Source organism: Sinohyriopsis cumingii, chromosome 2 (genome assembly GCF_028554795.1).
Source record: "Sinohyriopsis cumingii isolate HCF-2022 chromosome 2, ASM2855479v2, whole genome shotgun sequence".
Classification (NCBI taxonomy): domain Eukaryota; kingdom Metazoa; phylum Mollusca; class Bivalvia; order Unionida; family Unionidae; genus Sinohyriopsis; species Sinohyriopsis cumingii.
Window position 1 is genome coordinate 147,772,379 of NC_142962.1, and position 20,604 is coordinate 147,792,982.

General features: G+C 36.0%; 1 protein-coding gene across 2 annotated transcripts in view; it reads left to right on the forward strand.

Annotated features, from left to right (window-relative positions):
- Positions 1-4,001: 4,001 nt before the first annotated feature.
- The window catches only part of LOC149806043 (uncharacterized), a 62,052-nt gene continuing 45,449 nt past the window's right edge, over positions 4,002-20,604 (forward strand). Inside the window, exon 1 of one of the 2 annotated variants that reach the window (XM_089950905.1) lies at positions 4,002-4,245. In XM_089950905.1, the coding sequence (XP_089807031.1) occupies positions 4,171-4,245 (75 nt within the window). In that variant the 5' untranslated portion in view covers positions 4,002-4,170. The remainder of the gene's footprint in view (positions 4,246-20,604) is intronic. The other variant, XM_089950907.1, reaches the window with a different exon arrangement.

The window sequence follows — 20,604 nt, forward strand, 5'->3', positions numbered from 1 at the left end:
GATGTGGATTTTTAAGATTGTCTTCGAGACTTCCATTGATAGGAAGACAATGTCCAATTCTACTGATATTTTTGCAGGTTTTACATCTTCTACTCTGAAACTTGTTTGTGTACGTCTTCATTTTTGTATTTCATTATGGAGGTGTCCCTTCAAGAAGTCCAAGACTTTGTCGGGATGTAAATCATCATAAAGTTCCTTTAATGAGTTCACATCATATGACTTCTATCTCGCTGGGTGGAAGCCTTACACTCGATGTGAATATGTTCCACCGTCAATGGTAGGTTGCTGTTGTTGTTGTTGTAGCGTTTAACGCCATTTTTCAGCGATATGCTATACATGGCGGCCAGTATTAATGGTGGAGGAAGAACCCGGGAAAACCCCGGAAAGAACCCTTTTTCACATACCCACATTGGCTGAATCCGAGACTCGACTAAGGTGAGATGGCAGTGATCCGTAACGCAGAGCGCTTTAGACCACTCGGCCACTCGGGGCCCCTCAGTGGTAGGTAGGTAAGTTGAATTAACGTCGATTGCGCCCGTTAGGGCATGTTCGACCTTTATTCCAGCACAGCTGAATGTTTAATTACTCCTGGGGGAAGGAATTAGTGCCTCATCCACCAGGCTTTTCTGTGTTCAAAGAACACTGATTAATTTGGCCATCAGATCGTGTAACTAATTTGTCCCTAACGACCTGAATGTAGGGCCGTCATGAGTGGGAATGAACCCAACATGTACTCATGATTGCATTCATGATTGAAAAGTTGGAATTCGGTTGCGATTGAACGCACCAGGTGTCAACCCAGGCTGTATGTAACGTCGGCTACGATTGGTCGGCAGCGATGATGTCACATTAGGACACCTGGTTTCATAACGGGTGGAAATGGTCCCCACATTCCGTCAATGGTACGATGTCCGAGTGAGGTCAGGAAGAAGGGTCTCGGAAAGCCAGCCATGGATGTTGTGTACTCCCAAAAACGCCAGCCCCTACTTATTTCAAATCTAGTCCAGTTTTGATAATGGACAATAAAAGAATACCAATAATGTGTTAGCCACCTGTGCAATTAGATCAAATCCAGCAAGTCTAAAAAAAAATCCTACTTCTTAACAAATCTAATTCTAGTACAAAATGTACATAATAAATGCCCTAATTGTCCTATTTAACTAAAATGTCTAAGCGACATATAAAACCTTTGGTCACTATTAGGTCATAAGAAGTTTTAAGTTTCGATGTGGCAGTCCAATAGATCAAATTTGTGTAAATATACTGTATCAAAATGGGACACCAAGCTAAAATGGTTCCCTAAATATAAAAGGCAGTTCAAACCCTTAGCGGTCCTTTGCAATCTTGACCTTTTCCGCACTTCGTCTAACTTGTCCTTTAATTTGCGGGAAAGCGTATTAATGCAGGGTGGACACGAATTCTGCAGCTTGTACTAGTTACCAGAGAGGATAATTGGAATAGGCGTGGTGGTAGTACTGCGTGAGTATCTTGACCCCATAATACCATTGGGCAGGATTTCGTTTGTAGGTTTCCAAAGATTTATACCCAATGTATTTCACCGCGTTAGTAAATATGCTGATTTCTTTACATCTTCCATCGTTGGTGCTAGGCCCATTTCTTTGTACTTATTGATTAGGGAGTCAGTTTCCTCTTCTTCTTCCTCCGCTTCTATGTCTATTTCTTCTTCTTCGCTCCCATCGTTTGCGTTGTAAGATTCTTCTGGACTGTCGTTGGAAGTTGAAGACATGTCCAGGTCAGCTGCAACTATGTCCTCTGTTTCGCTGGTGATCTCTTGCTCTAGTGGAGTTGCCTGTATTACAGGAATATGTGCTACAATTCTCGCAAAAGTCTCCTGTGGTGTTTTGTTGCAGTCCAGCTACAACATTAATCCAGGCCCCATGTTGTTGTACCACTCTTTCCGGAGTAGTTCTTTTTTGGTTGGTGCTGTCGGCTGTTGATTGCTAATTGTCTATTGAGTCGACCTAGGTGGGCTGCATACTGGCTGGGTCTGCACTGACTGCTCCCTCTGCTGTTGCATTTTCCTTCCACCACGTCGACTCCTGGGCCTTATTCTTTTATCTTCTTTATTCCCCCAGATTAAGAGAAGCGTTGTTCTACTTTGTTGGGCTCTTAAACTCCATCCGGAAGCAACAAATAGGCCTAAGCCTTTTATTACGTTCAGTGCCTGGGGGGGGGGGGGGGGGAAGGGGTATTAATTCCTTCGCTAGCTCCATTGTATATGTTACCTCTTGCTCTGTTCACCGTCAATGAACACTTGAAGGTATTTACTCTGGTCGAGGTTCACCATTCAGGGTGTATGCATGAGTAAGTGTATCCGATACACAGTAGGTACAAAATACCACCTCATCTCAACTATTTGTTCCTTATGGAAAATGCCACTCTCTAGTTATGAGCTTTATGTTTCGAATCTTGTTGGTGGAGTTTTCATTCCACATATTTTGTTAAGTATATAGCACATGGCTATTTATATAGTATTTGAAGTCAGTATATGGAATCTTCCATTCGAAAATAGTCGACTACAGGGTAATTTTGGCTGTTTTATCTGCCGTTGCATTACATCTAAACATGGCTACTTATATTACATAATGCCCTTTCCATACTGAATAAGCAAACTATGTTTGTGTCAACTTTTTGGATATTAATGGGCTGTAAAATTTAGCTTTTTACAAGGCTTTCTTTTTGGAAAAGAAATCCGAAAAGATGGCGATATTTTGTTCTTTTTTGAGAAGGTTCAACGTAATGTAAAGATTTGAGTATATCTGTATTTTCCCGTGCCAGAATGGTAGCTTTATCCAATATCTGGCTATAGATGTGTCAATGGGTGCGTTGCAAAGACAGCCCCAACCTTGTCTCTATCATTCAAGCCTTCTGTATACAGAAACGTATGAACGTGATCGGAGGCTCCGATTTCGTTAAATTTACTTTAAAAGAAAGTAGGAGGATTTATTGATGACATTTTAAATTGTAAATAGGAATAAATGGCAATTAACTATGTTACAACGGCTGTACTGTGACTACAAGCCATCGAAAATCTACGATTCATTAATATGGCATGTCCACATTGATTTACCGAGAAAGTTCCAGATAAACTTAGATAGACATGCATTTACTGCTAGATCCTTCAGTGCATGGCAGCTATATGGCTGGGTTTTGTGTTGTTTGTTTTTGCATTGAGCTAAGAAGGCTAATGCTTGATACACTGACCAAACGACTATAGAATCCATCCGTTTGTCAAAGGCAACGTAGGCCTAGACAGAGGTCACTTGAAAACCTCTAAAAGGGTCATAAACTATTATTTTTGTTATCTGCAGATAACTTGCACTTTTGCTAAATCTCTCCTGTCCTTGTCATTAATCTTTACTGGAACGTTTAACTGATTAGACCTTTTTGTCCAGTCACTCATGGATTAAATCATTGCAGGAATATCTCCTGGCTGACACACACACACACACACACACACACCATTTTTCACCACAGCCTGACAATTACGTAACTATTTGTTTTAAAGGATATATGAAAAACAAATATTGAATTCCTTCCTTCTTTCCATTTTCTGTAAATCATCAAATAGCGAAGGATCAAATCAATCTTGAGATCGATCGATATATCTATCACTTAAATGAAGAAATTATATTAATTGATGGTTCTGTTAATAGTATCTAAATAGGTGCATATTTATTCAATACTTGCATAACTCTGTTGGTACTTATGAGCAATATAATTATCGATTCATCTAATTAAGTAACAAATGAAGGGAACAAAATATCTAATTTAATTTCTTGTGGCTAACTTGTCACGTTCCGTCCGACGCACGGTCCTGTAAAATATAGACTAGGCAAACCTCTCTCGTTTGATAATTCACTAATAGGTGTCAACGCAGTTCTACAAGCCCCTATCCCTCTTTCTCTCTTCCATCGTTTAAGATCATATATATAAACTCAGATCTGCCAGATGCAGATGCAAGTTTGAATCCACGTCGTGTGAACGTGTGTACAGTAGAGTATCAAGATAAACGCATGCGTGGGCTACTGCTCACTGCGTCATCATTGATGGGCAGGAGAAAGATATATTAGCATCATCACTTTGTATCGGTACCACATATCGAATGATTCCTCCTTGAAAACTTCACTCCAATAGAAGCTGAGAAATATGGAGATTTTACTTTTACTATCAACCGTGTTTGGTTACGTTCTTCTGCTGGGTGATAGTATACCAGTAAACGAGGTGAGTCAATAGCTATTTAGGTACCCTGAATTTTGTTCGAGATTGATTCTTTAATGAGTCCTTATGTTTTTATTTGTTTTCTCTGGATGCGTCATTAAAAAGAAACTTGTCCCAATCAGTAAATTATTATTATTATTATTATTATTATTATTATTATTATTATTATCAGATGTGAGTGATTATAAAAAGTAAGTTGCGTAAATAATCTTACTTATTTTGGAACGGATAAAAAAATTAGAGTATCGTAAATACTTGAAGATAAAAACATAGAAAGTAATTTTTCTTCAAATACCTTTTGCTTTTGTTTTACTTTATCGATGCACTAAATGATCTCATTAGCAATCAACAACGCCATTTAAAGGTGCAGGGGTTGGGTGGAGTGAGAGATCCATCGTGGGACTACTGTCTCATTTTCTTAGAGATCTACTTGCGCGATTGATGCTAGAGGAGCTCTAGGTTGACAAATCTTAAAATTGTATAAAACAATTTGATTTTCATATCTGTTGACATATATAATCTCATCTTTAGTACATTTTTTGTCACGAGCATAGAAACAGCTTTTTCGGATATTTATATAGTTTATCTAACTATCCTCTTTCGTATGTTTATGGTTCGACCCACTTTTGTAAATGTTACAGCAGGAAAATTGAAACCGGCAACAACAAAAAATAACATTACCTCCCGCGGACCATAGGGCATTTACTGGATTAGTGATACCATCTAAATATTTATATTGGAAAGGATCCCCGCAGCGCAAAACTAAAGCCAAACAGATACGTGTTCCTTGCAAGAAATTACCATCCACTAAACTTTCCTTCAGATAGAACTATCGTAGTTTTGTCTTGTTGGTTTACATGAATTATTTTAATGTGATATGAGTGAGATTATACCCTGTGGTTATATCTGCGTGTTTGTTGCATTGTATGCGCCCACGTCTGTGTCTGTAGCACAGTTTTAATGATTAGATGACACATTCGTAAATCTCTACATGCATATCTTGTATTTTTCTCCTATCTGCAATATTGACGTCACGATGAATGCAAGATCCAGTTTTACCGCAGTGAACAAAGAGTAAATACAAATGCATGATATTCCTTATAATATATTGTCATACTTTTTGTAATAATGCACTTTAGAAATCATACTATTTTTGTGAGTTGAAGCAAGGAATATTGCACTAATATTATCATGCTGTATTTTCTTCATGCAATAATGAACTTCTCGTTTTTCCTTTTTTAAACACCATTGTAAATTTTAATCCACATTTTATGACATGTATATTAGTATCTCATTGTCTACATGACTGTGTACAAACGGAGAGAGACAGAGAGAGCAGTATTGATGTGTATGTGTGTGTGTGCATGTTTTGTATGTGTATGTGTTTTTTTCTTCTTCTTCTGCATATGTATTTCCACCTGTATATCTATTACATTGTCATAGACGTATCTAACTGATATTATGTTTATCCAACTTATGGCGAATATCAAGGGTTGAGTTGGCCCTCGACATGTGTCATTTATTTTCTGTATTGTGAAAATCATTTTCATGCATATCCATATTGTTAGCTGCAGTCTCAGTAAATACCTCAGTGTTTAATGTCATCGCTATGGAAACACTTTCTACTGAGGTAATCTACTGAGTACTCTTTCTTGACCACGCACTTTGTTCATCTATACCACCATAGCTTCAACTACAAGTATTGTTACTACAACAACTAACACCACCACCACCACTATAACTAGCTGCACGACCAAACAAATATCTGTCGAAAGGATCCAGTAGACCAACATTGCGTACTAGCAGACATACACGTTTAAAAATAATAACATATTGTAACATATTGGAAGAAAGGAAGGAAGGAAAGAAAGAGTTGAGAAAAAGCGAGACCTTGAAAACTGTTACCACCATCATCGACACCGCATACGGCAACGTCCACCAATTTGCTGAAGATATATAATCCGAGGAAGATATTTAATACTGAAATTTGGTTATTAAAACGAAATTTTGATACTCAAATGTCGGTGGTAGAAGCGTAAAAAGCCATCGTGTTTCACTTACGTCAGCTCAGCACTAAAGTCATGTCGATGTCCTGCAAATATTTCAATGGGACCTTTTTCATCAGTGAGGCGCTTGCTTTCGTGAGTGCGAATGACCATTCTAAACAAGAAGAAACGCCTATCTCAATTACTTATTACTATCAAAAGAATTTTTAGAAAATAAACCTTTTAACATAGGTAATCGATTGTGAAAGAAGCCTTACATCTATAATTAATGTTGAGTGTAGTAAAATCAAGTTCAAGCAAATGTCAGAATAAGCTACACTGTGGTTAGGTACTGACGATAATAATTAGGGCCCACTGTGGTTAGTTACTGACAATCATAACTAGGACCCAGTTACTTTCTGAGAAACAGATAAACGTTATCTTTGCGCAGATGTAAATCATTTTCTGTTTCATTCTTGGTCTATATCTACTGTACAATTTATTTAAACTTACATTTAGTCAGAATAAAAAGGGTTTATGCAGTAAAATGTAATTTTACTTTGTTTCGAGAATGTCTTAATAAAGTTATAACATCCCATTGCATTGTATTCTATGCTAATTTGCTGTTAAGTGCTGTTCCAAGGGGAACAACTCTACGTAATTGCACGTTAACTTATCTTAATTCGCTACAACATATGGTTACGCGTTTACATGTTGTATCTCGCAAAATGACAAATGTAAAACAAAATTGTTTCAAAATCACCTAAATTTCGTTTAGGTTCATGCAACTGGTTTGGTCATTCCACAATGATATTTGGGCAATATGACTTCAAATGAGCAGAATAAAGACTATACAGTTTAAGTAAAACTGGCACAATTACCTAGATTACAGCATTGTAATATTATATCGGTAAAAGTCTTGAAGAAATTGCCACGAGACAAGCTATTAAATAAATTTTTAGTTTCTAAATTTTCACAAGACAAAACAGACAACATTTTAAAGATATATTGAAGCAATCTCTATAAATGTATCTTTCAACTCATGCACATATGTCTTCAGACCATAGTGGTCATATGTCTTCACGCCATAGTGGTCATCTGTCTTCACATCATAGTGGTCATGTGTCTTCACACCATAGTGGTCATGTGTCTTCACATCATAGTGGTCATATGTCTTCACGCCATGGTGGTCATATGTCTTCACGCCATGGTGGTCATGTGTCTTCACACCATAGTGGTCATGTGTCTGCACACCATAGTGGTCAAATGTCTTTACACCATAGTGGTAATGTGTTCAATCCACGTTGATGACTTATGCTGTGAGCAAGTAACTCAATTTTACAACTACATATTTAAGTTAATTCAAAACTTACCGTGAATCTCTTATAGAGACAATTTTTGGTGAAGTTTTGGCAATGAAAAAATAAATTGCTACTTTTAATGTCATTTGAGTCAAACTTTTATCTATACATACTTACAGTAATGTATTCTATTAATCTCATCAGTAGAATTAATTACAATTGTTTTGGGTGCAGCTGTTGGCTAATTGATAAAAGGCGGTCGCCTTTAAAGACGACCCATATTTCTCACGTCTGTCCGCGTGAGTTTCGAGACTTGGCTCCACCAACTTTAGCGAGTAAAGTTGCCAGTGGTTTCACGTGTATCGGTTGTTCTCGGATTCCTGCCAGGTTATTCTTTCATAAAAATGTACTGGCCGGCATGTTCAGCCTGTCATTTGCTGAAAAATGGCGTTAAACAACACATAACCAGAATCTAATTACAATGTTTATTTTCTGCTGTTCTCATTTGGCGTTATATGGTCAGTGACCAAAACGGTAAAGTCACTCAACGCTCCTTCAAGTTGCTGTATGTTTAAAATTTTGGTCATTCCTTTTAGTTACTTATATTATGGTATTTCGTGTAAATTATAAAAAAAAATATTGTGCACTATAATGTGTCAACATATTTCTAACTCCGATGAAGAAGAAATGGCACATTGCCTGGACGTGTGCTAAAGTTTTTGAACATTAACAAGGAATCATAATGTATGATGCATGAAACTGATAATGATTTTCAAACGACTTAGATGTGAAACTGTGCAATACACAGAAAGAGATGGTGAAAACTACATTTTTTTTCATTGATAACTATTTCGCAAATAATAAAAGAATTGACTGAATTTTCACCAGTAAATGTGTTAGTAATTGAAGTGGAAGGAGCGCTCTCCGTGCTTCATTCAACCAAATATTGTCTATTTGGTTGAATGAAGCACGGAGAGCGCTCCTTCCACTTCAATTACTAACACATTTACTGTTGAAAATTGGTACTAACAGCTGCCTCGCTTGGCACTCAGCATTAAGAGGTTAGTGTTAGGACTGGTCGGCCTGGTGTCAGGATAATGTTACTGGGTGACAATAACTCCTTAAGTAACATAGTTTAATTAATAGCAGATACATTTCTGGACAGGTCCTGTCTATACAAGTTTTAAAATGGACATATCTTTAGGACACACGGTTCTAATTGTATGGAAAAATGGGAACCAGCCAGCTTATCCCAGTAAAAAAAAAATAATAGAGACATTGTTTTCTTGATGGAATTTCAGTCCTTTAACAGTACTGTATTTGGAACACTCATTACTGAAATTAGCACGTAACTCTTTGGTGCGAAATGGAAAGCACATGATTCAAACACATGTAGGTCCCAAAAATGCCGCGGCTCATATTCTTTTCTTTACACATAAGCTTTCATTCAGGTTTTGTCTATACTGATAAATATAGGTTTGATCATGGACACTCAGAATATTAAAGTTATTGAATTTTTAAAATAATGGTGTTTGCATAAGTTTGCTATGGGTACTGAATTAGTACCATGAGTCCTCTATGTATGGTATACCAAGTACCGTACACGCTGAGCGTTTGAACCATCACCATTCCGAACAAATTCTGAAGACACAGTCATTGGAATTTGGGCTATCCCATTTGGCCTCCCTTACCTTGACGGAAAATTACATTTTTCTTCACGTTTTTAATTTGCAGACAATTGTAAACCAGTTCTTTAGTTCTGTTATATGTGGACGAATTCCTAAATATTTTCTTTTCTGAACTGTGTGTAAGGTATGATTGAAATTTTGATTAATACTGTAGTAGATTTAACAGCATAAAGGCTAGATGTGATTTGGTCCTACCCAGAGTTAACTTCTCAATGGCCTGATTTGGTCCAACCCAAAGTTATTTTCTCATGATGTGATTTGGTTCTACCCAGAGTTAACTTATCATGGCCGGATTCGGTCCTACCCAAAGCTATTTTCTCATGACGTCATTTGGTCCTACCCAGATCTAACTTCTCATGACCTGATTTGGTCCTACCCAAAGTTATCCTCTCATGACGTGATTTGGTCCTACCCAGAGTTAATCTCTAACGACATACATGGAACTGTTGTGCTGTCCCAAAGTTATTCACCGATTTACCTACACTGAAGATATCATTGTTATCATTAGAATGGGCATTCCTTGTTACCAGCTGAGCTTTGATCACAAACAGTTATAATATATCCATGTAAAATTAACAATAACAAAAACATATTCTTAAAATTGAAATTTAATAATTGCATTATACATATGTCAGACTTGGTTCTTACTTAACTCAAACTAACGCGCGCGCGTGCGTGCGTGCGTGTGTGTGTGAGAGAGAGAGAGAGAGAGAGAGAGATTCGGAATTTTGACGTAGCTTTAAACATATTTCAATCATATCACTACGATGTCTGCAGTGTAAGTTTATAGTGATGTCTAGCATTGGGACATCATGCCGCAGACATGTGGCATGATGTCCCACCCAGTAACATTATCCTGACACCAGGCCGACCAGTCCTAACACTAACCTCTTAATGCTGAGTGCCAAGCGAGGCAGCTGTTAGTACCATTTTTGCAAGTCTTTGGTATGACTCGGCAGGGGATCGAACCCACAACCTTCCGCATCCGAGGCGGACGCTCTAACCACTAGGCCACCGGAGTGGTTCAAACTAACTAAAAACGTGCAGAGTGTCGTGAATATTTCATAATATTACAATGTTATGGTCCGTCAAAAGCACCAGACATGCTGTACATGCAAAGATTCAAATAAACTGACCTAAACGCACTGATATAACGTTTTGCCTGTGGTAAGCAGTATCCTTGATATAAAACACCCATGAAGTTTCATGAGCGCGCATGCAACCGCGTCAAAGAAACAACACCTACTTCAATAAATTCATTCTGCGCCAATAACGAAAAGTACTGACTAATCTAGTTAATGCTTTACATTCGGAAGATTAAGTTATCATAGATTAAACGGTATATTTAAGAGCATAATTGTTATAGGAGAGAGACAATATTCCATAACGTTAAACCGAACTTGGGCCATTGTCTCACAGCGAATTCGGTACATTGATAATTAACGGGAAGGGGTGGGTGTTATGGTATTCCATATGAAATCACATAATAACCAGTTTAGATCACATGTTATCAAACTACGTTGTTTTTGTGGGATTTTTTATTTCGTTTTATTGTGTCTCAACTTGGTTAATTAATTAAAGTAGTGATATCTTCTATCGCGGAAAACTTGTTCACGTGTGCCCAATTATTAAATTGAAGGGATTGTTTCTGAAACATAACGGAGGCTTAATTGTTATGGTCGATGCCAGCGACAGATATTAACCATTGATTCCGAAACAACTATATTTTGAATAAAAAAATCAGATTGACGGACAATTTGGCATCAATCTTCTTTGACCAAAAACCAACAGCAGTTGATGTTTAACCTTTAATTAGGATTTGGATAAATAAAGAAGGCGAGCTGCATGCAGATATCTGAACAACCCCACGTTGATGGATTATGACTAGAGTTGGCGGGGGGGGGGGGGGGGGGAGAGAGATAAAAACTGTATTATAAGGCAATAAAAGCTGCCTATTTGACATTGGTTTTAACCATGATACCCACAAAGTCCTAAGCTACACTTTCATCCTGATACCGATGAAATTGATTACTTTAGTCTATATTGCTAATTTTTCTACTCTTAATTTGCACACACTAATTTTCAATAGGAATTCATATTACATATTTTGAATACAAGGTAATATATCGCTGTGTTCTTGAAGGTAAAATATGTAGTATTCACCAACAGTTTGGACTTTGGCATAAGCTTAATTAATCCCATCTGTCAAATATAAAGATTACACAGGTTCCAAGGAGCATAATTTGTAAGTGATCCAACCTACCTATGCTTTTGGTCTGTATAACCTTGACACTTACTCTGTTAATCAGTTCAAGGTGGTGTGCTACTACTACAATTTACATTTAATAAGATTCTTTGCAAATACTCATTAAAAGCCAAGAGTATGACGTCAAACGTCTAAAGTCAAACAGAAAGCGTTTACTCCAGGGCAGTATGCATTTCGACTTGCTCTCTCTCTCTCTCTCTCTCTCTCTCTCTCTCTCTCTCTGATAGCAAGTATGTTTGAGGTCAAGACAAACTTATAGACCAAAAATAGATGGATAAATTCATCACTTGGCCTATATTGTATATCAGGCTAGATATGCCATGTTGAGCTTCATTTCCTTGTATTGTCCACTAATTTTGTACTTATTTACGTTGAATAATTTATAAATATATCTTATGAAAACCGTTTCCTTTCAACTATCATCATCGTTTCCTGTTTCAATTTAATTTAAAGATGAAAAAAAAAGTCTTTCATTGAGTTTTCTTCGCCCCCACCAAAAAAAAAAACAAAACAACAAAAAACAAACACTTGCAACGCAATTTTCTTATCAGGTTTATTCCATGTGATAACAACAATTGTTCGATGGCACAATGCACTTAATTGTAATCAATAAATTTCAATATAAAGATTAATTAAAGTACGATAACATGGGTTGTAATTAAAGATAGCTGATGTTGCTGTCTAATGAATGACAAATATGTACAGAATGCAGCGAAGCGATGAAAGAAAATGTGATCATAACGATAAACTGATATGACAAATTTCTCAAATAATTGTTAAAATGCCATAGGGCGTTGGTTCCAGTTAACCTGCTTATCAGAATATTTGAAATGATATATACTTGTATCTCCGTCTTTGAACAACAATGTAACTTCCCTTTTGTTATGCAGAAAAATTAGCAATTCACTTCAATCAGATATTTTAAGATAGTTTCACAAACTTAATAAAGAAAACTTGCTTTTTGTTACAGCTTGCATAAAGATAAAGGTAACTATCGTGGCCCATTTGTGTGTTAAATAGAGAAGCGAACGTTGTATTTAACTGCCGTCCTGGGCCTAAAGATCCTATGTTTAGTTCCCAAGATTGGGCTGCAAGCTCAGCAACAACTCACATGTTACCACTACCTTGGCATGGACCATTCAAAATTCTCAAAATAGTTGAAAATATAATTTATTCTATGCTCATTTTTGCCCCGTTAACTTTACGTTGTCAGGATCGTGCAATATTACCCGATGCTGAACCCGCGCGCCAATACACATATAACATTCACGTGCATAAAGGAACTACGTTCTAATGTAAACAAACAATGGATGAAGACGCCATCACTTTTCATTTGTAAACAAATCATGTACACTCGCGTAAGAGGCTCTTTACGTTGTGGTTGTTTAAATTTATTTCTGAATGAACTAAAACAGATGTTTCGTGGACTGCCACATACCAGCTGCTTTGGATTTAGGCTAGCTACATTATACAACAGACGCAAGATAAGGTCCTTACAAATAACATACAAGTGACAAGTCATATACTCTCTTCTTTAGCTGGTGATAAGAATGGCCAAAAAATATACTTACAGTTTTACATCCTGAATTTCCTCAAAATGTACTTTCTTAGTTCTGCAATTGCGAATTACACGAGCCATGTCATAGGTTCTCAATCTTTATTACACATCTCGAAATTGTACTGTAATTCCGATGATAAGTGCAATTACATCCTCGTTACTGCACTCAAAATGAAATAAGCATTAAATTCCTTAGCGTCGTTTTGATAATTGCAATTGATAGACTTCATATTTTTCCCACATTATGATTTCAAACATTCAATGACAGAAAGAGAAACACACTTGCAGATGTCAACATGCTTCTCCCTAGTTTCTTCAATCCCGTGTATTTCATGTGGAATTGTCACATACAAATCCAGTCCATAATCACGAAATTTTATAGAATCGAAAGAAAAAAAACCCAAAATCTATTAATTCCAGATCAAATGGAAAAGTTTTTGAAATGCACATTCATTCACAATATGATTCCAAATTTCAATTTTAACTAGACACGCCATTTTCTTTCCAAAGTTACGTCGAGCGCGCGACTATGTTCAAATTTATCTGAGCGGAGTTATGTGCGCAGTAATAATGGTGTTGTTGTGTAATGATGAATATGCGCTCGTGTATTTAGTTTGGAATGCGGCATACATTTGGTTACTTAGTTTCGTGTATTGTATTTTGTTAATATAATTAAGCATTAGGTACAATTAAAAAAATTATCATATAATAAAAAGGTTACTGCATTTGTATGGGAAAATAAGAACTCGTTTTTTCAGATGGACATACTTCACTCCCAAGGTCGTGCAGTATTTCCATTCAAAAAACTAGTTCATATTTTCTCATACAAATGCAGTAACCTATAAATATTTAATTAAAAGAAAATACTGAAACAATTACTAAACTAAAATACTACAGCGTTAATCCTGCAGGTTTATATGTACACCATTTTGATGTTCAAGAGCCTGTCTAATGATATTAATATACCTAGAATTGGATGGTGACGTGGCAATATAGAAATTGGGCAAAATGCGAATACATCGTTACATTCCGACATTTGCATAATTCAACATGGTGAGGACTTTAAAATTAAAAATTTTCATGTAAATTTGCATCATTCATCTCTGTCTCTCTATATCTCATCTCTTTGTCTTGTCTGTGTCCTTAGCTGTCTCTGTCTGTCTGTGAGAGCAAAATAATAATATCGCCACAGTGGTGATATAACTTTGGAACTACTTTCTTTGCCCATTTAGGAAATGTATGTTATTCAAGCCTTACATTCCATATTTAAGTCTATTTCACTTTCTTCTTCTGCATATTCTCTCTCTCTCTCTCTCTACATCAGTAACAGATCTTAAAATGAGTCAGGAATGTGGATCATCTAATATACATCTATAAAACCAAAGAGAAATGCCTAAAAGTGGACTCCAAACAAACGAAAGCAGGGCTTCAAGTATAAACAGTTTTATAATTAGTTTTTCATTTTCCTCATGAATCATACGACCTGTTACTATTCGATAATTCTCTGTCACCCATACAGTACTGTTAACATTTTACACTCTACAGCAATAGGTACAGTTTGAAGAAAAATATAGTAATAAAATTGTTTAAATAGCTAGTCTAACTCTCGAAACAGTCATATTTATGCTTGAAAACGATGGAGAAATCAGTCATTGATGAGTACTAATTGTAGCCAAAAATCAAGTGACAATAGGAGATTGTATGCAGTATAATATATAATATTACGCTCTGAAGTCTGCCGCTTTGAAATAATTTTCACTGGATGAGTCCGCACAAGAAATAAGTTTAAACAAAATTTAAAATCTCTCAACTTTAGGTTGACAAAATGCATAATCGAAGCATTATGTGTAATATATGTACAAGCTAAATTTGTAAAAGGTCGCTGCCCTAAAATTATTGCAAAATTTCTGAACTCCTTTTGTATAGATGTAGTAATGCTCACTGGCGTTTGAACTGGTAAGGAAATCCATTTAAATTTAAGTTTTGTGCCGTAAAAGTATAATACAATGAAACTGCTGTTTTTTTTGTTTCGGTAGATATATGCAAATGTTTCACTCGTGAAGTCAAAACATTTTTTTATTGTCTCGAGGGGCTTCAATATTTCGACTTCATTCATTCAATATTTCCTTATATCTTTCAAACACCTAGCTATCCTATATTTCGCCTGCGAATACAGAACTAAAGGTCACACTCTATGTTCAAATGGAGTCGGGCGTGGTCTGTTCTATTTGCCAGTTTTTGATGCAAATTATGTCATGATACTCTTTTAAAATAGCTATTTGAACGTTTGTTTGCATTGTAATCAAATTTAAATATTATTTATATCCGAACTCCAAAGACAAATTTATCTATAGCTTAGATCTAAGGATTCCTCTATCCTTCAGTCCTATATTTAAACAAACATATTGGTTAAATAATATTTGTCTTAGCAACATATTAGTTAATCCAATAATTTCCAGTTACTAAAGCAAATAGTCACCGTCTCATCCCAAATCACCCATTTTTCTTCGCAGGATACCGTTCTAGATCAGAAAACATTGAACTGTAGGTGATAACAACATGTTCTTTCATTATTAACAGAAAACGTTCGGTACAATAATTTACAGTACAATTACCTACTTATTCGTAGAGTCATTCTCCCAATTGGCAATACAAACATCATTTTGGGTCAATTTCCTCACAGTTTATTCCGTTTTTAAACAATATTTGAAAGTAATTTGTGGGACACATTTCTTGAGACAAATCCCCATGCTTCCACACCATAATTGAAAATCAGGACTAGAAAGTCGAATAGCTAAAAATTCACTTTTGGAGATATCACCAAATTTAAACAAGTATTTGTCCATTTTTTATATATATGAAAAAACTGCTTTAGAAGCATGTACTACAAGTGTAGGAATGTGCTTCATTAAATGCACTACCCGAGGTAAAAACAATTTTAAGAAAAACAAACTTCTTTATATCATAATCTATAATTTTCCATGACATGGAAATACCATAATATTAACTATTTTTTGTATTTATTTTTAGGTGTCATTTATCGCAATATTTACCATGTGCATTCAACCGTTCTTGTAAACCCTCTTTGTTTCGGAACAAATAGCTTTACCATCACTGTGAAGAATCAAAAACAATTTCATTTAAATCTATCATTGGAACCGCATTTTATCAAAAGTCCACTTTTAATTAGTTAATAAACATAGAAAATGAAAACCATAATAAATTGTCACCATGCCATACTCTATATTTGTTTTGGCAACAGATTAGTTAATCCAAATGAAAATGAGATGCTACCGCAAATTCTTGTACATCTCATACGTTGACCATGTAACAAACGGAGAAGTCCACAACAGAATCCAACGTGGCATCGGATCCAATGAAGACCTCTTGACCACTGTACAAAAGCGTAAACTGAAGTGGTACGGTTATGTCTCAAGATCATCTGGACTGTCAAAAACAATCTTGCAAGGCACAGTGCGAGGGTGCAAAAGAAGAGACAGACAAAAAAAGAGGTGGGAAGACAACATTAAGGAGTGGACAGTTATGGGATTTGGAGATTCCCAGAGGGTAGTAGGAAACAGGGAAAGATGGAGAGAATTGGTTGTAAAGTCAATTGTGGTGCCCCAACGACCTCTTGGGTTAATGGATTGATGATGATGATGATGACGATGACGATGATACCATACTCTAGTTACACAAGTAAATTCCTCCAAGTAGCATTGTATTTAACTCTACTTTTAGCATGCATCATATTGAAACTATTTTCACTAATCCATAATTTCAGTAGTTTATGACAAAATCTCTGACAACATAGTCTAGTTTATGACAAAATCTCTGACAACATAGTCAAAGCCTTTGTTTACAGAGAAAGAAGATATAGAGGAAGATAATTTCCGTGTCTGAAACTTTCAAGTCAAGATGAATTCGTACTCCGTAGCGTCAAACACAAATAGTGATAAAGTCATTCTTCAGACGTAAGATCCTTGCAATACAAATATATACACATGTTGATGGAAGGAACGGGTGCGGTGTTTGTTGATTGTTCTATACATTTTATCAACTGTATGACCAACATGCGCTCTTCGACCAACTAAAGGGTCGTCCAACTTCGTAGTTGTTTTGGGTTGTTGTTGTTGTTGTTGTTATGTTTTACATTGTTTATCCTATTGGGCATGTTGGTTGCCCAGTTTAGTATTTTCATCTTATTTCTTCTCTGTCATAATATACAGGCATCTAACCTGAACAGATAATTTAAAAAAAAATAAATAAATACTTTTATATTTGTATATTCAGACACATGCTTGCAGCAGACAAAGACACCAATGAGTAATCACCTTTATAATATTAATTAATATTAGCATATATTAATAAGATTTCAACATCTTCGGAACACAATATACGTAGGTAGTATGAAGGTTGGTACAAACCTAAGAATCCAGCTTATGTTATGTAGTTCTTACAACGTATCTATTCCCTCCTAGTGGGAACTTGATAGTTGATAGTGTTAGGACGTAAGCATTCCCTCCTAGTGGGAACTTGATAGTTGATAGTGTTAGGACGTAAGCATTCCCTCCTAGTGGGAACTTGATAGTTGATAGTGTTAGGACGTAAGCATTCCCTCCTAGTGGGAACTTGATAGTTGATAGTGTTACACTTTCCTTGGTGGATTTGCCAGAAACTTACATGACGTTACTTGACTTGTTTTGCGATGAAGTTTTCGAGATTAGAGTTCATATCATTCAGTTCCTTTATTGCTTTTTTTTTAGACATTGCATTACATATTCTGTAGTAGGGTTATATTTTAACAGTATATTTGAGAACAAAGAAAAATAATTTTGATAGTGTATATTCTGGATGCTGGCGACTGATTACGACGGGTTTTAAAGCAGTGTTCGTGTGTATCAGTGCTACACAATCAAGTCTTTTATCGATGACTACTTACTAAAACGTTTATTATATTTCTTTTTTTTTCCCTCCACCTTTCATTCTTGTTTATTTACCATGCTTTCAGATTTACATGTAGATTCATTCTAAATGTATTTGCATGGAAGTTCCGTTGCATTATTTTTTCGACAAGTGTGACATTTCTATTTCCTAAACCCGGGGTTTTCCTTTCCCATTCACTGGAACGAGTGGGCCAAAGTGACAGAGATAAACAGAGAAAAAGCGGATGAATAATTTAGAAAAAGTTGAATTTTTTAAATGTAATAAAGTAAATTATTTCCATTTGCCCTACTTGGTTGGGCAAGCTTTTGTCCAGACATCCGATTTTGTACCTCTTCATGCCTAGCTTGCCATCAGACTGGCTTGAGTCCATCAGACTGGTTAGACGTCGCGTTAACTTGAATCGCAAGCGATTACAATTTACCTCTGTTTAAACAGCTGGCTTCGTTTTCAAAATCTGGTTCATGATAATCTGTAACACTGATTGTTATAAATGCGCTTACGGCAGGACCAGTTTTCACCCTTGCCTTACAACCCTTCTTGCTACATATCCAGCACATGAGAGTCGATTTATGTCTAATGAAAATACTTAGGACAGTCAGGGTCGGATCAGATAAAGTGTTGCGGAGGTAGGGTGGGGTGGTCGAAACTTTCAAAAGGGACCAGACTTTTCTCGAAAGGGCACCAAAGCAAAAAGCAAAGGTCTATGTGTTTATTTTCTCAAAGTGTGCATAATACCAAATAAAAGAATAAAATGATGGCCAACTTTCAAGTGACAAGTGACTGTACGTTTGCGTCTACGTTTCTTTTGTTTAGCCTAGGGGTGGGGTTCCGGACCCATTCCCGATCCGTCCCGGACAGTCGTAACATTTTGGTTACATAGCTCATCAGAGCTAGTTCCAATCATGAACGTTAATTATTATACCCTCCGTATGTACGTCCATCCGTACGTCTGTACAATATCCGCTCTTAGAAATTCATGAATCCTATTATTCATCATGTTGACACCGCAACATTATGCGGGATGGGGCGGGGGATAGTATAATTCTGGGAAAAGCATGTGCAGCATTCCTATTTTTGTATTATTTTAAAGATTTAATTGTTTAAAGTGTTTCACAGTAAGTAGCCGTTACGCAACGTACTAATGCACTCAGAAAACGTTTATCATCATGGATACTTTTTTCATTTTTACCAAATGCATATAATAACTATATGATATTTCAACAGTTGCATCTATTCGTAATTGGCTTCACGACTGAATAAGCTATCACCGTACATAAACGTATACATTAGTTATTTGCAATGTAAAGCTTTAAATCCATCGATTGTCGGTTTGGCTAATTTACTTGCAACGCCTGACGCTCCATATACCTGACGCAAAACACATATTAATTTGCTTGAAAATGGTTCCGTATATGGAATGTCAGGCGTTGCGACTTATTGTTCGTGTTTGGTATTAATATCGGCTGTAGACTAATATCGGGGTTTTGCAACAGAAATACTTAATGTCAAACGTTGGAGATTAATATCAGATATTAGAGTTTTGCATTAGATATATGGATTGTCAAATGTTGCAAATTAATATCGGTATTTTGATCAGATATATGTAGAGTGAATTGTTGTAAATCATTATTAGTGTTTTGCTTCAGATATATGGAGTGTCAGGCGTTGCAAACTAAAGTCCGCGTTTTGCATCAGAACTATGGAGTGTCAAACGTTATAGATTAGTATTAGTGTTTTGCATCAGAACTATGGAGTATCAGACGTTATAGATTAGTATTAGTGTTTTGCATCAGAACTATGGAGTGTCAGACGTTATAGATTAATATTAGTGTTTTGCATCAGAACTATGGAGTGTCATGCGTTATAGATTAATATTAGTGTTTTGCATCAGAACTATGGAGTGTCAGACGTTATAGATTAGTATTAGTGTTTTGCATCAGAACTATGGAGTGTCAGACGTTATAGATTAGTAGTAGTGTTTTGCATCAGAACTATGGAGTGTCAAATGTTATAGATTAGTATTAGTGTTTTAAATCAGAACTATGGAGTGTCAGACGTTATAGATTAGTATTAGTGTTTTGCTTCAGATATATGGAGTGTCAGACGTTATAGATTAGTATTAGTGTTTTGCTTCAGATATATGGAGTGTCAGACGTTATAGATTAGTATTAGTATTTTGCTTCAGATATATGGAGTGTCAGACGTTATAGATTAGTATTAGTGTTTTGCATCAGAACTATGGAGTGTCAAACGTTATAGATTAGTATTAGTGTTTTGCTTCAGGTATATGGAGTGTCAGACGTTATAGATTAGTATTAGTGTTTTGCATCAGAACTATGGAGTGTCAAACGTTATAGATTAGTATTAGTGTTTTGCTTCAGATATATGAAGTGTCAAACGTTATAGATTAGTATTAGTGTTTTGCATCAGAACTATGGAGTGTCAAACGTTATAGATTAGTATTAGTGTTTTAAATCAGAAATATGGAGTGTCAGACGTTATAGATTAGTATTAGTGTTTTGCATTAAATATATGGCGTGTTAGACGTTGTAAATTAGTATCGTTGCTTTGCATTAGGTATATAGATTGTCAGATGTTGTAAATTATTAATGATGTT